Here is a 19,301-nt window from a genome sequence, read left to right on the forward strand (position 1 = left end):
AAAATATGAGACACAAAATAATATATTTCTCGCTTGCCAAACATCATCAAAGGCAAATAGAACCAGTTTTAAAAAGTAAGCCTAAAAAGCTTGGTTTTTTGTAAAAGTAGCTTTTAGAAAGCAGGCCCTAGCTTTTTGCTAGGCTTAGTCTATAAAAGAAAGGCCCTAGGCCTCCCAGATTCATCAAGAGTTGTACTCAACTTCATGCTCTTTTCAGAGCCTTCGGGGTGGTCCAGCCCTTATTGTGTTGAGCGTGCTACGTCTCCTTCTCTTCCTTTGTTCTATTGCGAAGAATCTTTGAGATAAGTGCTGCAATTCTGATTTTCAGATTTTAGTTTGTGTTCTCCAATTTCTATCGCGAAGTTCTTGTGAAATATTGCAAAAATATTGCGTGGAAGTAGCAATCTCTGTTCTCTCTCTCCCTCCCTCAGTTTGTTTTGATTCCCAAAAGAAATTTGCTTCTGCTCATCGTCAAGTGAAGCTATTAGATGCTGTTTTTCCGTGTTATCTATGAAATTCGAAATCTATCTTGGTGATTATCTGCTGCAAATCAAAGATCCAAGCTATGTTTCTACCAGCGGTAATTCGGTTTTAGGATTTCAAAGCTGAATACGGATTTATTTTAGGGTTTTTGGTTCAGTTTCAGTGGTATCAGGGGATAGAATTTTCACTTTCCTTGGTGGACACGGTCCAAGGCTAGCACGCAGCAGTGAATCAAGGTGAAGCGCACCTGTTTTTGTATCAGTTTGAGTGTTGGAGGCTGAGGCGCACCAATTGTGACCTGATTCTTGCTTGAGAAGGTGAAGTGCTCCTGTTTGTGAACTAATACACATCTAGGAAGATGGGACGCTCTTGTTTGTGAACTAATACACATCCAAGAAGCTGGAGGCTAGGAGTTGAGGCGCATCTTTCAGGAGGCACAAATCCGTATTGGCCAAATGTCTCTTCTCTCTCTATCGCCCTTTCTCTTGGGCTGTTTTCTTCTCTTCTCTGTGATCTATCAAGTGGGAAAGCGTTCATCCTATCGTCATCCTTGGTGACGTGCTTTCAATCTCTTGCTCATAATTCTCACAACCAAAAGCACTTGCTTTTCACGAAAAGCATCTACTTCTCCCAAAAAAGTAGCCACTTTTCACAAAAGGCAACCGCTTTTTGTGCACACCCGGCCAAAGTGGCGTTTTAAATTTTTTTTGTAAAAGCGACGAAAAGCAGTTAAAAGCAGCAGTTGCTATTTCCCTTTTCTCATCATAGACGTGGCCACTCAGCCCTCACAAGCACCTAAGCAAGATTGTGAGATAAAGGGGAGAAGGTCCCAGGATGAGGATTCCTCTCGAGAACTATTGGCTGAATTGGCAAAAGCAAGAAAGAACCGCTTCTTAGTGAAAGCTTGTCATTGGACAAAGTGCTTTCAAAGGTGTTATGGGAAATCTAAAGCTAAGTATTTCTTTCACGATTATGAAGTTTGATTTATCTTTATTTAAAGATCTAACCCTTGTATCTTACAAGGAAAGAAATGTCTTGTTTCCTATGTGGTCCTAAAGTATTCCTTGATGGGACAAGCTACTTATTCCAAGTTATATTTTAGTTTTCGAGGATTCCAAGTTATTGTACATGAGTGATATAGTCTCTATAATGGAACCAGTTTTCTGTTACCTATGTGGTCAAGGTTGTGGACTATATTGTTTGACTCATCAAAACTTTGTATACATAGTACCAAGACTCAAAGTTATTATACTGAGTTTATGGGTTTGAGCAGCTTATGCCAAATAGGAGAAAGAGTCAGAGACTCTTTTATGAATTGAAGAGTTAGACCCATGACAGATTCAAGATCAGAGCCTATTTGAGGGTAGTATGTTCAAAGTTGGCAAGTTGATAGTCATGCAACTAATTTTATGATCTTCAATCAGGGAATTGAGTTATGATAACTAGTCATGATAATCAGTTATGTTCTTATGGAGGATGAGATGATCAAGTATCCGATACTTTATGGCGGGATTCCATGTGGTCATTATTGACCAAGAATTTCAATTTCAAGTTATATTATCTCAGTTCCAAGGAGTTTTAGTTATGATACTCAGTTTCATTATTTTCTTGTTATGGAGCATGACATGCTCAAGTATCAGCCCTCAATATGGCAGCATATTATGGTCATTATTGACCCAGTATTTTCTTCAAGATTCTATTATTCAATAGTTTCCATTGGGATTTGTTTTATACAAGAACTAGTATGGTTTCTCATGGATTATTATGGCCAAAGTGACACAGTTTTACAGTTCATCTGTCAGTTATATGTCCTTTTGGAAAGTTTAAGAACCCTCCAAGTTTATGTATGACCAGCACAGTAAGTGTTTGGTAGGAAGATATTTTATGTATAAGGTTATTCTATTGCAATAAAGACCTTGGGGGGGGTCCAGCCCTTATTGTGTTGCGCGAGCTGCATCTACGAAGAATCTTTGAGATAAGTGCTGCAATTCTGATTTCAGATTTCACTTTGTGTTCTCTAGTTTCTATCCCGAAGTTCTTGTGAAATATTGAAAAATATTGCATGGAAGTAGCCATCTCTATTCTCTCTCCCCCTCTCTCAGTTTGTTTTGATTCCCAAAAGAAATCTGCTTCTGCTCATCGTCAAGTAAAGCTATTCGATGCTGTTTTTCCGTGTTATCTATGAAATTCAAAAATCTATCTCAGTGATTATTTGCTGCGAATTGAAGATCCAAGCTGTGTTTGTACCAGCAGTGATCCCTTTTTAGGGTTTCAAAGCTGAATACAGATTTGTCTAAGGGTTTTTGGTCCGGTTTCAGTAACCTAACATGACGTACCAATTGAGTTGGCAAAACAATGTGCCCCGGCCATAAAATGGCACCCAATCTTTCACATGGAGAGGGAGAAGCTTAGATTTCTGAAAATTTACTTGCAGACCAGTTGCAGTTCCATATAAAGATAGGGCATGCATGAGACATGAAAGATCCGTGACTGTTGTTTAGACTATAAAGGCATTCGTTGGTTTGCTCTACCGTGCCATCAATGTAAGCTCCAACCTAGGCACTGGCAAAAAAGAATGAAGCATCTGAGAAAGAGAGTGCCAAAGGGTCGATAATGCATCCCCAAGCCATATTGTCTGGCCTTCAAAAGGAAAAGGCAATAAAGTACAATCATCATGAAGTACATCACCAACAACAATGATGCCTTTAGACGAGACAAAATATGAGTGCCTAGGTTCCCGCAAAGCAAGAGGTTGATCAAACACCTTTGACAGTGCAGGTTCTCCGCAGGCAAGGAATTGCCATCCAGAGAGTCACGACCATTCCATTTGATATGAGAAAGAATCTCCTTCCAGGCCAATCGCATTTTAGAAACAAAAGGACAGCCTTTAACCGTAACCCAGAATGAAGTCCCTAAGAGAGTGCAAAAAGAACCCATGAGTGGGAAGAAATGCACAAAAAGCAGTTCCCACAAGGCCTAAAAGCATGGACAAGCGGGGCACCTCTTAAAAGGAGGGCCCACGAGATAAAAAAGGCACCAAAAGCACCAGATTTAAAAAGAAAGCCTAAAAAGCTTGGTTTTTTCATAAAAGTAGCTTTTAGAAAGCAGGCCCTAGCTTTTTGCTAGGCCTAGTCTATAAAAGAAAAGCCCTAGGCCTCCCAAATTCATTCAAGAGTTGTACTCAACTTCATGCTCTTTTCATAGCCAGTTGTACAAAGTATTATTCTATTGCAATAAAGACCTTCAGGGGGGTCCAGCCCTTACTGTGTTGCGCGAGCTGCGTCTACGAAGAATCTCTGAGATAAGCGCTGCAATTCTGATTTCAGATTTCACTTTGTGTTCTCCAGTTTCTATCACGAAGTTCTTGTGAAATATTGCAAAAATATTGCGTGGAAGTAGCCATCTCTATTCTTTCTCTCCCTCTCTCAGTTTGTTTTGATTCCCAAAAGAAATCTGAATCTGCGCATCGTCAAGTAAAGCTATTAGATGCTGTTTTTCCGTGTTATCTATGAAATTCGAAAATCTATCTCAGTGATTATTTGCTGCGAATCGAAGATCCAAGCTGTGTTTGTACCAGCAGTGATTCCTTTTTAGGGTTTCAAAGCTGAATACAGATTTGTTTGAGGGTTTTTGGTCCGGTTTCAGTAACCTAAGATGACGTACCAGCTGAGTTGGCAAAACAATGTGCCCCGGCCATAAAATGGCACCCAATCTTTCACATGGGGAGGGAGAAGCTTAGATTTCTGAAAATTTACTTGCAGACCAGTTGCAGTTCCATATAAAGATAGGGCATGCATGAGACATGAAAGATCCGTGACTCTTGTTTAGACTATAAAGGCATTCATTGGTTTGCTCTACTGTGCCATCAACGTAAGCTCCAACCTAGGCACTGGCAAAAAAGAATGAAGCATCTGAGAAAGAGAGTGCCAAAGGGTCGAGAATGCATCCCCAAGCCATATTGTCTGGCCGCCAAAAGGAAAAGGCAATAAAGTACAATCATCATGAAGTACATCACCAACAACAATGATGCCTTTAGACGAGACAAAATACGAGTGCCTAGGTTCCCGCAAAGCAAGAGGTTGATCAAACACCTTTGACAGTGCAGGTTCTCCGCAGGCAAGGAATTGCCATCCAGAGAGTCACGACCATTCCATTTGATATGAGAAAGGATCTCCTTCCAAGCCAATCGCATTTTAGAAACAAAAGGACAGCCTTTAACCATAACCCAGAATGAAGTCCCTAAGAGAGTGCAAAAAGAACCCAAGAGTGGGAAGAAATGCACAAAAAGTAGTTCCCACAAGGCCTAAAAGCATGGACAAGCGGGGCACCTCTTTAAAAGGAGGGCCCACGAGATAAAAGCTTGGTTTTTTTGTAAAAGTAGCTTTTAGAAAGCAGGCCCTAGCTTTTTGCTAGGCCTAGTCTATAAAAGAAAGGCCCTAGGCCTCCCAAATTCATTCAATAGTTGTACTCAGCTTCATGCTCTTTTCAGAGCTAGTTGTACAAAGTATTATTTTATTGCAATAAAGACCTTCGGGGGGGTCTGGCCCTTATTGTGTTGCGCGTGCTGCATCTACGAAGAATCTCTGAGATAAGTGCTGCAATTCTGATTTCAGATTTCACTTTGTGTTCTCCAGTTTCTATCGCAAAGTTCTTGTGAAATATTGCAAAAATATTGCGTGGAAGTAGAAATCTCTATTCTTTCTCTCCCTCTCTCAGTTTGTTTTGATTCCCAAAAGAAATCTGCTTCATCTCATCGTCAAGTGAAGCTATTAGATGCTGTTTTTCCGTGTTATCTATGGAATTCGAAAATCTATCTCAGTGATTATTTGCTGTGAATCGAAGATCCAAGCTGTGTTTGTACCAGCACTGATTCCTTTTTAGGGTTTCAAAGCTGAATACAGATTTGTTTGAGGGTTTTTGGTCCGGTTTCAGTAACCTAAGATGACGTACCAGCTGAGTTGGCAAAACAATGTGCCCCCGCCATAAAATGGCACCCAATCTTTCACATGGAGAGGGAGAAGCTTAGATTTCTGAAAATTTACTTGCATACCAGTTGCAGTTCCATATATAGACAGGGCATGCATGAGACATGAAAGATACATGACTGTTGTTTAGACTATAAAGGCATTCATTGGTTTGCTCTACCATGCCATCAACGTAAGCTCCAACCTAGGCACTCGCAAAAAAGAATGAAGCATCTGAGAAAGAGAGTGCCAGAGGGTTGATAATGCATCCCCAAGCCATATTGTCTGGCCGCCAAAAGGAAAAGGCAATAAAGTACAATCATCATGAAGTACATCACCAACAACAATGATGCCTTTTAGACGAGACAAAATACGAGTGCCTAGGTTCCCGCAAAGCAAGAGGTTGATCAAACACCTTTGACAGTGCAGGTTCTCCGCAGGCAAGGAATTGCCATCCAGAGAGTCACGACCATTCCATTTGATATGAGAAAGAATCTCCTTCCAGGCCAATCGCATTTTAGAAACAAAAGGACAGCCTTTAACTGTAACCCAGAATGAAGTCCCATGGAGTGGGATGCCAATGCCCAAAAGCAGGAGTATTCAACTGCAAAAGTAAATGAGACATCATGGCACCCAAGGCTGATCACCCTGTAAAAAATGCAGCATCATTTTTCCCTTTTGAGCCAAGATATGGATATGAATATTCAATATGTTCAAGCCACCATGCATCTTTGGGAAACATAGATTTTCTACATGGAGAGTAATCTGATACTCTTACGGCCATGCTTTCAGCACCAGAAAATCTCCATAATAGTGGACATGAAAGACGAAATGTCTTTTTAATCAAACATGATCAAAGGCAAGAAAAACTGAATATAAGCCACCAAAATTGATTTCACAATTCAAAGCCAAACATGAAGAGGCCAAGTGGCTGATTTCCAATATTCTAGTTTCTTTCGAAGCTTTGCAAGTACCCGATCTGTTTGCTGACAGCAAGTGATGTTCCATCCCAAAAGTATCCAAGATGTTGAACAAGCTGATGGGCCAAGATAACTTCTCCCGCCCACAATAATCTATGCCAATCCTTAGCATGCGTTGGTAGAAGCTTAGACTTTTGAAAATTCACCTACAAACCAGCAGCTATTCCATACAAGGATAAAGCCATCATGAGTTGCGAAAGATCAGATTATGTGTTCATGGGAGTGAAGAACGAATCATCAGCATAAGCTTTCGCAATCATGGGCTTTCTTCCATGTATCTGTAGACCATGCAAGACATTTGTAGCCACAAGATGATCAATATAACAGAGCATCGGGTGAGTAGCTATGGCATATAGCAAAATGCACTAAGAGGGTATCCCTGTCTCACTGATTTATATAAAGTCCATTCATAAGAAACATCTCCTGATAAGATGCATGCGCCTTTACTATCACTCTATAACCAATAGATAACATGCTGCATTCGATGTCCAAAGCCCAATGAGTACATAGTCTGCGAGATAATTCCCACTGCATGGTATCAAATGCTTTAGCAATGTCCACTTGCAGCAAGAGTACATCTTGCTGGGTGTATTTTGCATATTCTATCCCAACATAAGCATTTGCAATATTACCATTGATGTGTTTGCGAGAAACAAAGCCATATTGGGTAGGATGTACATCATCATGCAAGAAATCTTTTAATCTATCAACCACCATTTTGGCAATCATTTTATAGATGACTGGCATGCGTGTAATAGGCCTCCAATCAGCAAAGGATTCACAAAGATGCTTCTTGGGAATCAGTCTAACTAGCCCTTTCTTCCAAGCATGTGGTGTTTGCTGGTTTTGCCAGGCAGTATTAATCATTTGCAACAAAACATGCTTAAGGGCATCCCAGTAGGCTAGAAAGAACTCTACTATAAGGCCATCCCAGCCCAGGGATTTCCATTTACCAGATGACTTCAAAGCATCAAGAAGCTCCTATTCTATAAAAGGTATCTCAAGTTGAAGAGCCTGATCAGGAACAATAATGGGAGAACATGCTCTAGTAGCTAGCTCCGTGCCAACAAAACCTCTTGCAAAGAGGACTCCAGACTCCCAAACTGTCGTGAAAAATGATCAGCACGTGCTTGAGCAAGTTGTGCCCATTCGTCCAATGGCTCTTGGCTCAGTACCTTGTACCAACTGATACGATGAGAAGTGTAAGGCTTTCTGCCAGCAACACTCAAATCATCTTCCGAGTGAGGCAGAGATGAAGAAGCAAGCTTTCATTTGCCGAAACAAGGAGTTAATAAACATTCTATTTAGTAGTAACGTTTGGAGGAAGTTTCTTGACGAGCCCCATCCCCTCTCACAGACACCAAAATCTGGACCACCTATCTTGTTCGACCTCTACATAGATGAGCTTGAGACTTTCATTGGGACACTAGGGGAGACCATTTGCTCTCTCGCTCGCAGATCCTCTTATACCCAGATGATGTGGTCTTGCTCTCATTCATAGCAAAGGGCCTCCAAGGACACTTGGATGCATTGCACACCTTCTGGGAGTCATACGACATGAAGGCCAACCTTGGTAAGACCAAGGTCATGATCTTCAACCCATCTCGAGCAGCCATGCAAAGACAGCAGTTCACTCTAGATGGGTTACTAGTGGAGGTGGTTGCATCATGTACATACTTGGGGATTCTAATCTCTGGCCCGATTTTCATGACGCGACCGGCAATGCAGGCCTGACTGAGCAAGAAGTATGCCGTGCTTACTCAACTCGAGCGGCAGTGCTCATTTCCAGCCTCTTCTCTTTGATTCCTTGGTCCGCCCAACAAACATGTATGGCAACCCTTGTTGGGGCCTGATTTATCAGAGGTATATTGGGCTCGGGTGGAGCGGCTCCAAGTTCTCTTGCTGGCATGAATGACTCGCAGCAAGCCATTGGCCCCACATCAGATAATTCTCGCTGAGTTCGGTGCATCTCCTCTATAGCTTGATGCAGCGTTCCACGTCATCACATACCTTTATCGAGTCAAGGACTAAGACTCTTGCGCTTCAGGATGGCATAATTTACGATGGCTGGCCTGTCTTCATCCCATGGCCCTAGCACCATAGGGTGATTGAAGATGTTGTCTAAGCATACATGGAGGTTGGTTGAGGGTTTGGGACTCATGGATAGATTACCCCCTTTCAGTATAGCATTGAGACTATCTCTGTTCCACTTACATATCACGAGCTCAACCAGGTTATCCGAGAGAAGCTTTTATAGAGCTATACGCATTCAAAATCTTGCATGATTTATCAGAGGCAGATTGGGGAGCCGCTCTAGGTTCTCTAGTTGGCATGGATGATCCGCAGCAAGCCATCGGCCCCACATCAAATAGTTCTGGCTAAGTTCGATGCATCTCCTCTATAGCTTGATGCAGTATTCCAGGTCATCACATACCTTTATACTCAGTCAAGGACTAGGGCTCTTGCACTTCACGATGGTGTAGATTACCATGGCTGGCTCTATCTTCATCCATGACCTTAGCAGCTAAGGGTGATCAGAGATGTTGGCACGAGCATGTTTGAGGGTCTGGGGCTCCACATGGATAGATTACCCCCCCTTTAGTATAGCATTGAGGCTCTCTTACACATCACGAGGTCAACCATCTGAGAGGATCTTTTACAACTACATCTCATTGGCACCCAACGAGCTTTGAGTGAAGCTTAGCTTTTATATGGACCATTGCTTACAGATTTCAAAGGAGGGCTTCATCGATCCACCAAGGTATACCCAAATCCACCTCCCCCGTTCATTTAGAATATCAATCCGGCTTTTGTGTCTCATTGCACCGACTCTGTATTGAGAGTGGATGGGCTAAGCGAAAACCTAGAGAACTACATCTGCACTTTATGTGATCTACTAGAGATTGAGTTTGAGGAGCATTTCACTTTTAGGTGCCCTGTGGTCTATGAGATCTGAGGTCGTTATCACTCTCTCATCAGGGATAGTTTTGGACCCCTCTCCATCTTCCTGTCTTACCCATATCAGCTTTCATTCATGAGGCCGTTAGACACAAAGAGCATTTCCTGAGGATACATGGGCAAGGTCAGGGTACATAGCCAAACTCTAACTAGAGCATGACACGGACCTGCATATCTCGGGTGGTTGACGGGGCCGTGATCCAGAGTTAGCAACACGAGAGACTCGACAACGGGTTGATACATATATCATACTTGGGATCTCCCTTCCATCTTCACCAGACCAAGGACGCGACCAACGGGGGTGACTATGGCACTTGTCCAACACAGAGCCACCCCTAGGAAACCACAATGGACCACACACACAAACCGCCATCAGTGCCTATCACGAGTTTCATGCCTCAAAGAGTTGCATTCATCATTGGGCTCTCCTTGAGCTCACCCCACCGCTAGTCTCCAAAGGATGAGCATAGTGATGCCACATCACAGCTTCCACCCTAGCCACGGGATCATATATTTCTCACGTATTAGATTTGATATGTTTTCTAGGGACAGACACTTGTGCTAGGTTTAAGACAATCCTCAGCCTGGTTGATGTCATTCCAGCTTTCCAACGCAAAGGACAAACTTAGGGCTTTGTGTTCCAACCGCTTATCCATTAGTGATGACATGTTACTAACTGTACAACAATTACTCCTCTTGATGTCCTTAGTGTGTATTTGCCTTATGTTTGCTCAGTCTGCATGCATTAAAGCTCTTGTTTTGACATTACTCGTGTGATGTATAAAGCATTATTATATTGAGTGTAAATGAGATGAGAAAAAGAAGAATTCACATCACCACCCTCTCTTATATCCGTTGGACCACCCCCTTCTACGCCTTTCAGCCTATCATTTCTCTAGCTAATCAAACAGACCTAGGAGGCCTGGATACTAGGTGCCAAAGAACACCTTTACAACAACTTGCCATGAAGTCATTTGCTTGCCAACGTATTTTTCTTCAGCCTGGCTTAATCAGTCTAGCCAGCCACAGTAGATGGTCAGTTTTGAAGTTCCTCTTATGGCATCGATTATTTTAATTCCAATGTCTTGGAGGCCATGTCTTGCCACGATAAGTCACTTGGACACTTGCCTCTTGCATGGCTTTGACGGGGTTTTTGACGCTTCAAGCAATGCCTTATACAACATTCTTTTGTGCTTTCAATGAAGGGCCGCCATTGAGAATGTTTTTGCCAAAAAGCCCATGAGAACTAGCCAGGCAGTGACGTTAATTGAGCCAAGGGAATTTCAATTTCCATAGCATCATCACTCACAGATAACCACAAAGAAGAAGATTGATGTTCCCTTTTGGTTCACTCAATATAGGTCCATGCCACTAAGCAATAAATGCATGCATCATTGTTGTTTCAATAGTTTACTAAGGGAGCAAGTGCAAGGTTTGCAGAAGCAAACAACTACTGAGCACCTCGATTTCCTGGTCTTTATTATAGCACTTGTGTTCTTGTGTTACAAACCAACCAAGACACCCCCACCCAAACTGATATTGTGTGTCATATGGCAGATAACTGTCTCCTTTACTTTTTGGAAAGATAAGATAGGCACACATCATCAATGTACATGTTCTGCCTGTGGAGGACACTCTTGCAGCATTATGCATGGACCTTATTTATAATTATAGAAATATCAAGGATTGCAGCTTTGGCTTCGCTAGAATCATACAATATTGATGCCATAGCCTTCCTAAGCACTTGGAGATTCGAATATCACAGAACAAAATTCTCCACCCGTGTGCATTTTTTGTGTGTTACCTTAGTCTTTGTAGATTAAACTGATTTGCTGAGGATTATATGTCGCATTCTGGGCGTTCGTACTGCTTTTACCAGAATAAACACTTTACTTGTTAGTACTTTTTGACTCAAGAAACAGAAATCAAGGTATGATGTTCGTGTGCTATTTTGGAATGGCAATTAGCTGGATCAAAATTTTCACCTGCTTGATAAGAAGGATCCTATAAGAACGAAACGTGATTATAAAAATTCCAGGCTAAGACTAAGACATTCAAGACTGAATTAATACACGTATAATGCAGTGAGACCACCAAGTACAAAACAACTGCCTTATGCAATAAGCCCTACCAATACAAGCAAAATGAAGCCTAGAATATCAAAATAATTCTTCCAGGCTAGACATTAGCAATTAAAGGCCTGTTAAAATAGAAGGATTTCATATTCAGTTTTGTTGTAGAAATAGCTTAAGAATGATTAAAGAAAGCTTTGTGTTGTGGCTTACTCACATCAGGATATTGAATAAAGAGTCAAGGTCGACCAAAGATTGCCTTAAATCTCGATAGAGGAATCCAAGAAACTGCAAACCCAGAAGTAACATTTCTAAGCTAAGAGACATTTAAGCAGTTTCTAACTTCAAAAACTTCTATCATCCGGTTTATATTTATTCATTTTCCAAGTTAAAAATACATGTGTCCCAAAAACTTCCCCACAAATCATGATGTCAACACTTAAAGCAACCTGCAGAGGTCCTGAAATTTGAAGAATAAGTCCATTAGCAAGGACCAAATCACCGATGGTCATGGTGCCTTGCATAACAGATAGACCAGACAAAGCCATGACGACTGCAATTCCCACCGCCAAAATTGCGGCTTGACCACCATTCAACAGTGCTGACAATCGTTCTGCATCCAGCTGAAGATTCAAAATTAGATATTATTAGCACAAGCAAAGCTGCATACACTCACACCTCCAAAAAACAAGCCAGCACTCAAACCTAGATCTTTCAGATATGTTCTGGGAAAGCATGCCTTCTTTTTACCAGGTACCTCATCCATACAATAAAGAAGAATGTATGCATGATTGCCTGATTTGTACTACAGATACATTAGCATAACAAGATACAATATATAGTACATGGGTCAGAATGAGCCTTAATTTTTTATGACAGGAGTTCAAGAGTGCCATAAGATGACACATGACATTTGGTAGCCATATGCATAAAAGGATCCTCATCGATGCCGCAGTACCAAAAGTGATGCACAACAAAGAGTGCCTGAAAGATGGGTCCATATCATTATATGAATCTAGAACAGTCGATGTGGAGTCCACCTCACGCCATCCTATGTAATAAAGGAAGTCCCACTCCCTGAGGACCTTCTACTCATATTATAACAGCCTCTATAGAAACCGCCAATCTTCATTCTTACTAGCTGCATAGGGTGTCAAAGATCTCCAACCAAAACAGTGATATCATCTCTCTACCCTTGCCGCAATGATACCAATAACACATTTATGTTCCACACCTCTACCTCGACACATTAAAATCACAATAAACCCTCTATTAAACAATTGTTGGATCGTGGTGTTCTGAGCTGGATAATGCTGTAGCAGCAGGAAAGATGCAAATGCATCTGTTGTCTCCTGCATGCAGATTCGTCATATCTGTTGCAGCCACCTTACAGGCCAACATCTAACTCAGCATTGATCTCTATAAATTTCCTCGCCTAGTAGCAGTGCTTGAACTTTTTCTGGTGACAAATTTCGATGGAAGCTGGGAACGAGGTGCTGTGTGACATTTCACTGTCCACAACCTAGTACATAGTTGATGTCTAAGATGACTCCAATGTCTATGCCCCAGTACATGGTCTCTCTTGATCATGCATCTATGATAATGTCCCTAGCGTGTATCTCTAGCAAGCAACATAACACAAAGATGAATTTACCACCTCAAAGCATTCAGAAAGTTTCAACAGCTAAACTTCAAAGAAATCCATTAACAACAGATCCTCCTTAGCAGCTCCCCTAATACTTTCTTTCTTGAACGGTTTATTAAACAGATCGAAACTGTTAATCTCGACAAGAGAGCGTCCTATTTAAAAGTGGCCAGATGCTTCACGTTGATGATAAGCTTGTTGAGTCTACTCTTGGCATTCTTAGACAAGGCTAGCAAGTTGGTTCTTTGAAAGCCAATGGAAAAGTCACGTATTATCCAAGAGCAGAGACGTCACAGGATGATTCTAAGCTTTGCTAGCCTGTTTTTAATGGCTTTGTTAAATGATTAGAATTCAATTGCATTCCTTACATTCTTCTTCTCCTTATGCTTCCACGAAGGCAGAGCCTAACTGAGGAGACAGCCTAGTACATTCTTTTTCTCATCCTATGCATTCTACTCCCCATAACATGATTGTTACAAACAACCCTTTATGAATCCTAGATTCTGTTAATGCAAAGCCTTGTTATCGAATACTAGAAGCGACCAACTAGCTAGTTGTGGTTATGGTTGTGCTTTCGTTAAAATGATTGCATTGTTTTTTTGGTGTAATTGCCAAACTAATTGGAGTCGTGATAAAATTTGTAAGAAATATGCTTCAATGCTGGTGTACGTGTAAGAATAGAAGCTAGCAGTGGTTCTTATTTGGACCAGCCAACTAGTCTACGACAAACAAATAAATCATTTGAATGCAAAGTTTTGTCGACACATACTGTTAGGGGACCAAGAAATATGTTTCCATGCTATATCTATTTAAGAGTCGAAGCCAGTACATATTATCAGGACAAGAAAACTTGTCTAGAAGAGGCACAATAGTGGAATATTTGGTTTGAATTATGTAAAATGTCACTTACAATCTTTACATTCTTCTTTGCCTCCTGCCTCAAAGCACCTGCTAGTAATAATTTCAATGAGAAGATAGTGTAATGTCTGTTGTGAATATGTCAAAAAGCTGTCAAATATCGATTACATTATTTATATTGTTCCTCTACATTGTGTTATAATGTAGTGTTGTGAATGTTACAACATCTATGATTGCAGACTCAATTCTTGTTAACAAACACTATTAGAAGACTAAGAAACGTGATTCACTGCCATGTCCATGTAAAATTAGAAGCAACCACCTAGCCCGTAGTGGTATTAGGATCAATTAGTTGGTCTAGAACAAGTACAGAACTGAAACGTGATAGACCAACAATCTTGTTATATTTAACTACACATAGCTGGCTGACTGATGGAAATAAGAACCAACTAGCTTGTTGCATGTAGAAAGAATGCTGAGTGATTGAAATATTTCAACCAGCGAGCTGGTATTGGAACAAGTGAAAACCATGACAAAATAGCTAGCTTAAACATTAGAGATTTTGAGTTCAAAATAAGAACCACTTGACTGGCTCAGAAAGCAAAAAACATGGCACACTAGCTAAGTTGGTGCACAAAGAAAGACTAGTGAAAATAATCGTAAGTCGGAGAATAATCAAAGTTTGATGAAAAATAAGAACCCGCTTGCTTGTTGCATGAAGAATATTCTAAAAGAACTGGTTACAACTCGCGAGCTGGTGCTCAAAAAGATGAGAAAAATATGATAGGTCACCTAACTTGCTGCATCTGAACGTGAGATGTATACAGCTCATTGTTTCTAAGCGTAGACAAAGAACACCAACATGATACACTAGCTAGTTTGGTGCAAAAAGGAGGCCGGATCTTCCAAGCAATGGAAATACTAACCAGCTAGCTGCAGTTAGACATGAGGGGAGAGGAATAGCATGACAAGTCCATGTGGCTTGTAGCTATTTGCAAGACATAGTGGCTATCTAGTTAGGTTGCAACTTGCTGCATTTATCTATTTATCTTGGTCACATCACCATCGAGCTTTCAGAGCTCATGAAGCAGACAAGATAAATTCAACCCATCGGTCAAAAACTAGGGCCCATTAGCTACATCGTCCCTACTATCCGATCGTCTGAAGCCTGCAAGGTAGAATCAGTTTGAGGGTTGAAAATCCATGCTTTTGATGTTAATTAAAGTTGGTGCAGATTTCGACAGGGTCAGACCGCCAAAAACAGACATTAGGTGAGATCTCGACATTGATGTTCTGATGCTGAAAACCTACCAATGCCTGCCACAGATCCTCCGAAATGGTTCCATGGTTGGCTACACACAAGATCATTTCAGCTTGACAGTGGCTCCTTTCATAATTGTGGCTTTGCACACATAATATCGAGAAATTGGTACTTGTATGCAAAAATAATGAAAGGAGTCCTAAGGATCCTTAAAAAAGGGAACTTATCTCAAAATGCACAAGCTATCTCAAGATAACAGGACCAGGAATCCTTCAACCCAAATTTCTAAAATGAAAAAGCTTCCAACCTTTTACTCCCCATGTAATATTAATTATCAAGTGGGGTGGGATTGAATGAACAACATAGGTAATCTAGTGCCCAAAAAGAGGCATCTATTTTTGTTCCTAGTATTCAAAAGTCTGCACTTTTCTCGTCTTTTCTCCCTTAACAAGGACAAGGTTTCTGAAATGGCTACCCATGCTTAAAGATACATTATATCGTATAGATATCCCAATGGCATTCTTGATATGACTAAGATAGAATTGTCTACATAGCAAATTAGCATAATCAGGCAATGTTTTGAAAACATGAGATTTGCAAAAGCCATGAACTTGATTTTAAAAAGCAAGCTGTGGGTGATGTAAAATATACCTAATAGATGAGTCTATTAAATATGAAATTATCAAACAAAATCCACAAGAAGTGTGAAAGCAACATTCCAATTCAATTCTTTTGCACATACATACATACATTGCTTTTGTACCAAACAAAGTTTTAAAGCAAGAATTTATTCTAACAGTTGTAAAACTGCACAGATCAGGATGGAAACAAGAGAGATACCATGGCAGTTTGATGCCTTTTCAATAACGAATTGTACTGCTGGACTTCCAGCTTTTGGTTATTGGACTGCAGCCCAAATATTCAAAATGATCAGAGGCACAATGGAAAATATGTAAACCAGGATTATCATAGGTTGCTGGATGTAGACCACAATTGAATGTGAAGTAAGTTACGTGCCATCTCAGTACACAAAATCAATACAGAAACTATAAATTATATTTGAGTGAGGTTTTCATAATTCCATTCTTTCAAAACACTGGGTACCTGAACAACCATCTCGTAATTGAGCAGTGCATCAACAACCTTCCCTGTCACAAGTTCTTCAACTTTGTTTGCCTGAGAAATCGTTGCCAAAAATTCATCACTTTCATGTTGCAAAAGAGGACATTTCAAGTTATGACTCCTAAAAAAAGCAACTGTATGCTTTGTGTAACTATCCATACAATTTGCTATTGAGAACAACAGAGTTCTGGCTGCAGCAACTTCTCCACTTATTTTATCTACGACACGGATTGTGATCCATCCTAAAAACATCATAGATATGTTCGATATCATTTCTAGACACAAATCTGCACCAAAGCATTTATGGTGCCTAGAAAAGTTGTTAAATAGTACACATAGAGAAGAACTACCAACCTCTTTGCGGCTTGAAGCAGCAGCTCTGGTGATGTTAATTGTCCACCAAACATATACGCTGAATGTCAAGAGTACAATAGCTGCAACCGTTACACCAACTTGCTGTGCCAAGAGTACACAGACTAAGCCGAGCTCAATAGCAGTGGGGATGAATGTGAAAACTGAAAATGCCATAAATGCACATGATTATGAACAAAATCTGCAGTATTTCAAAATGTCTATTGCGTCATATATGATAGAGTAATCCATAGCCATAAAATTCATGCTTCAACAATCAGAAAAAATGCAGATGTGAAGTACTATAGACTCATTTTGTCCATGCTAATGTGACTCACTAACGAATAGCACGGTGTGTTCATCAAGGTTACATCAACACGCGCACCACACTACCAAGCTGGCAAGAAATGCACTTCAAAGAAAACATTCACAAGAAGCACTCAGTAGATGCACACCAGCTTGGAAATCAGTTAATTCTACATGACAAATCATTTTATATAGTTGCAACAATCCAAAAGAAATCGTTAAGTAAACGCATGCTAGTCACCATAATACTATATAGGCTAGAGGTCTTTACAGTACTACTCTAGAACACACTAAAAGTCACTCAAATTGACTCCATTTCCTAACACCCCCCCATGGAGGAAAGGTGAGGGACTACTGGAATGGAACCAAGAACAAAACATGACGGTCATAAAAAACTGTGCATGCTGGTCTAGAACTAGACATGGCTCCCACACAATCTCAGAGGCAAGTGAGCATGGCTCAGAGGCTAGTGAGCATAACATAGAAATCTCATCTAGCATGGCTCAAAGGCTCATCATCCATGGATGTATGATCAACTCAGAGGTCTAGGAGGCCAATGCACCAACAAATAGACCTATCAAAGCCAAAACATATGGCTCCCACAGTACATCCCCTCCTGGCTCCAAAGACTAATGAGGAACATGGAGCCACACACCAAAAATAGACAAGAAATACATCATTTTAGGAGGACTCTCCGAGGCAGAGTACCTTTATTGACTCAACACACATGATTTATTGCATTCATTTTTGGGAAACACCCCTAGGGTAGAGTACCCAAATATATCATGCTTAGAAAGCAAAATCATGATCTCCATCATCCTCTAGATACTAGAGATAGACAGTAAGAGCATGATCATGTGTCGGCTGGTCATCTTCGTCTGCATCATCACTAGTGGCGGATGCCACCCAACTAACATGATCCTTCGATTGTTATTGAGCAAGCTTATGGCAGCACCTGTCCTCCATATGACCGAGCTTGTTGCAATAAGTGCACTTGAATGGCTTCAATGCCTTTCCTCGTGCTGGTGAAGTCGACGGCCTAGGTCTCCATTTGCTGGTGGAGGCAAGAGCCTATGTAGTATCCGATGAGTAGGATGGAGATTCTTTGTTGCGGCGATCCTTTTCAAGCAGAAGAGACACCATATCTTCGAATGTAGTCAATGCAATGCGAAGTACTTCAAGGGCATTCTCAAAGCGAGAAATCCCTTCCATACTTGTCATGAGGACATCCATTTTGTCCTCGTCATCCAGGCAACACTTCAAGTTAGAGAGTTGTTGAACTAAAGATTGAATTTTTGCTATATGTGCACTCAAGGTATCAGACTCTTCCATTTTCAACTTATAAAATTGCATTTTCAGAAAAACCTTGGAGTTGGTGATCTTGTTACCAAATATATTCTCGAGGCGCGTCCAAATCTCCTTAGCCTTGGACTTGAAGTCGATGTGATGAATCAATGAATCATCTAGGCAAAGCTTGATGATTGCGATGGCCCTCGAATTGTGTTGCTTCCAAATCTTGCGTGTTTGAGGCTCCGTTAATGCCTCAAGTGGTTCATCATCTTCAATGGCATCCCAAACATTCTTCTTCATGAGAAGGAGTTACACTTTTGTTTGCCATGTGGGGAATCCGTCCCCCTTGAATCTGTCCACAAGGAGAGAGTTGGTGGAAATCGAACCCATAAAGTTGGCAGCTAGGAGAGAGAAGAGGGATGGATAGAATGTTAGAAGAGGAAGAGCAAATGTAGGAGAGGAAGAGTAGATGGCAGGCACAAATGGGCAGAGGAAGAGATGGCGGGCACAATGGAGCTGTAGGTGGCGGACAGAACAGCATCGGGCAGAGAAGAGGAGCGGGCAGATCAGAAGCGGGTGTACGGGCAGTCAACAGTCCTGTTGTATGGCACAATAGTCCGTACTATTGTACGGCTGGTACGGGCTGTTTGGACAGCCTTGTTGTATGGTGCAGCAGCAGCATGGGCAAATCCTGAAGCTTGGGCGGAATGGCGAGCTGAGAGGGCTGAAGCACGAGTTGAAGCATGAGCTGAAGCTGAAGTGAAGCACCAGCACGATCTCTTGTTGAAAGCTCTCGAATCATGAGGCTCAAGGTGGAAGAGAGAGGTTGAGCTCAAGATGGAATTGGAGAAGACATTCCTCCAAGGGGAATGAGGGAGAGAGGCTTCAATGTCCTTAGTCTCTTACCTCAACCTCTTGGAAGATAGTCTAGCTCTGATATCATATGAAGATGCAAGACATGGAATGGAATAAAATGGAAAATGAAAGCAAGACTAAACAACCATAATGGAA

General features: G+C 41.2%; 1 protein-coding gene across 1 annotated transcript in view; it reads right to left on the reverse strand.

Annotated features, from left to right (window-relative positions):
• LOC147886459 (ABC transporter B family member 23, mitochondrial-like) overlaps positions 1-19,301 on the reverse strand; it is a 94,216-nt gene that overhangs the window by 15,123 nt on the left and 59,792 nt on the right. Inside the window, exons 5-9 of the mRNA XM_087395650.1 lie at positions 16,698-16,858; positions 16,326-16,397; positions 16,062-16,127; positions 11,907-12,080; positions 11,675-11,745 (exon numbers count right to left, since the gene is read on the reverse strand). Coding sequence (XP_087251776.1) covers positions 11,675-11,745; positions 11,907-12,080; positions 16,062-16,127; positions 16,326-16,397; positions 16,698-16,858 — 544 coding nt within the window. The remainder of the gene's footprint in view (positions 1-11,674; positions 11,746-11,906; positions 12,081-16,061; positions 16,128-16,325; positions 16,398-16,697; positions 16,859-19,301) is intronic.

Source organism: Dipteris shenzhenensis, chromosome 24 (assembly GCF_047967505.1).
Source record: "Dipteris shenzhenensis isolate YYH24624 ecotype China chromosome 24, Dip_SZ_1.0, whole genome shotgun sequence".
Classification (NCBI taxonomy): Eukaryota; Viridiplantae; Streptophyta; class Polypodiopsida; order Gleicheniales; family Dipteridaceae; genus Dipteris; species Dipteris shenzhenensis.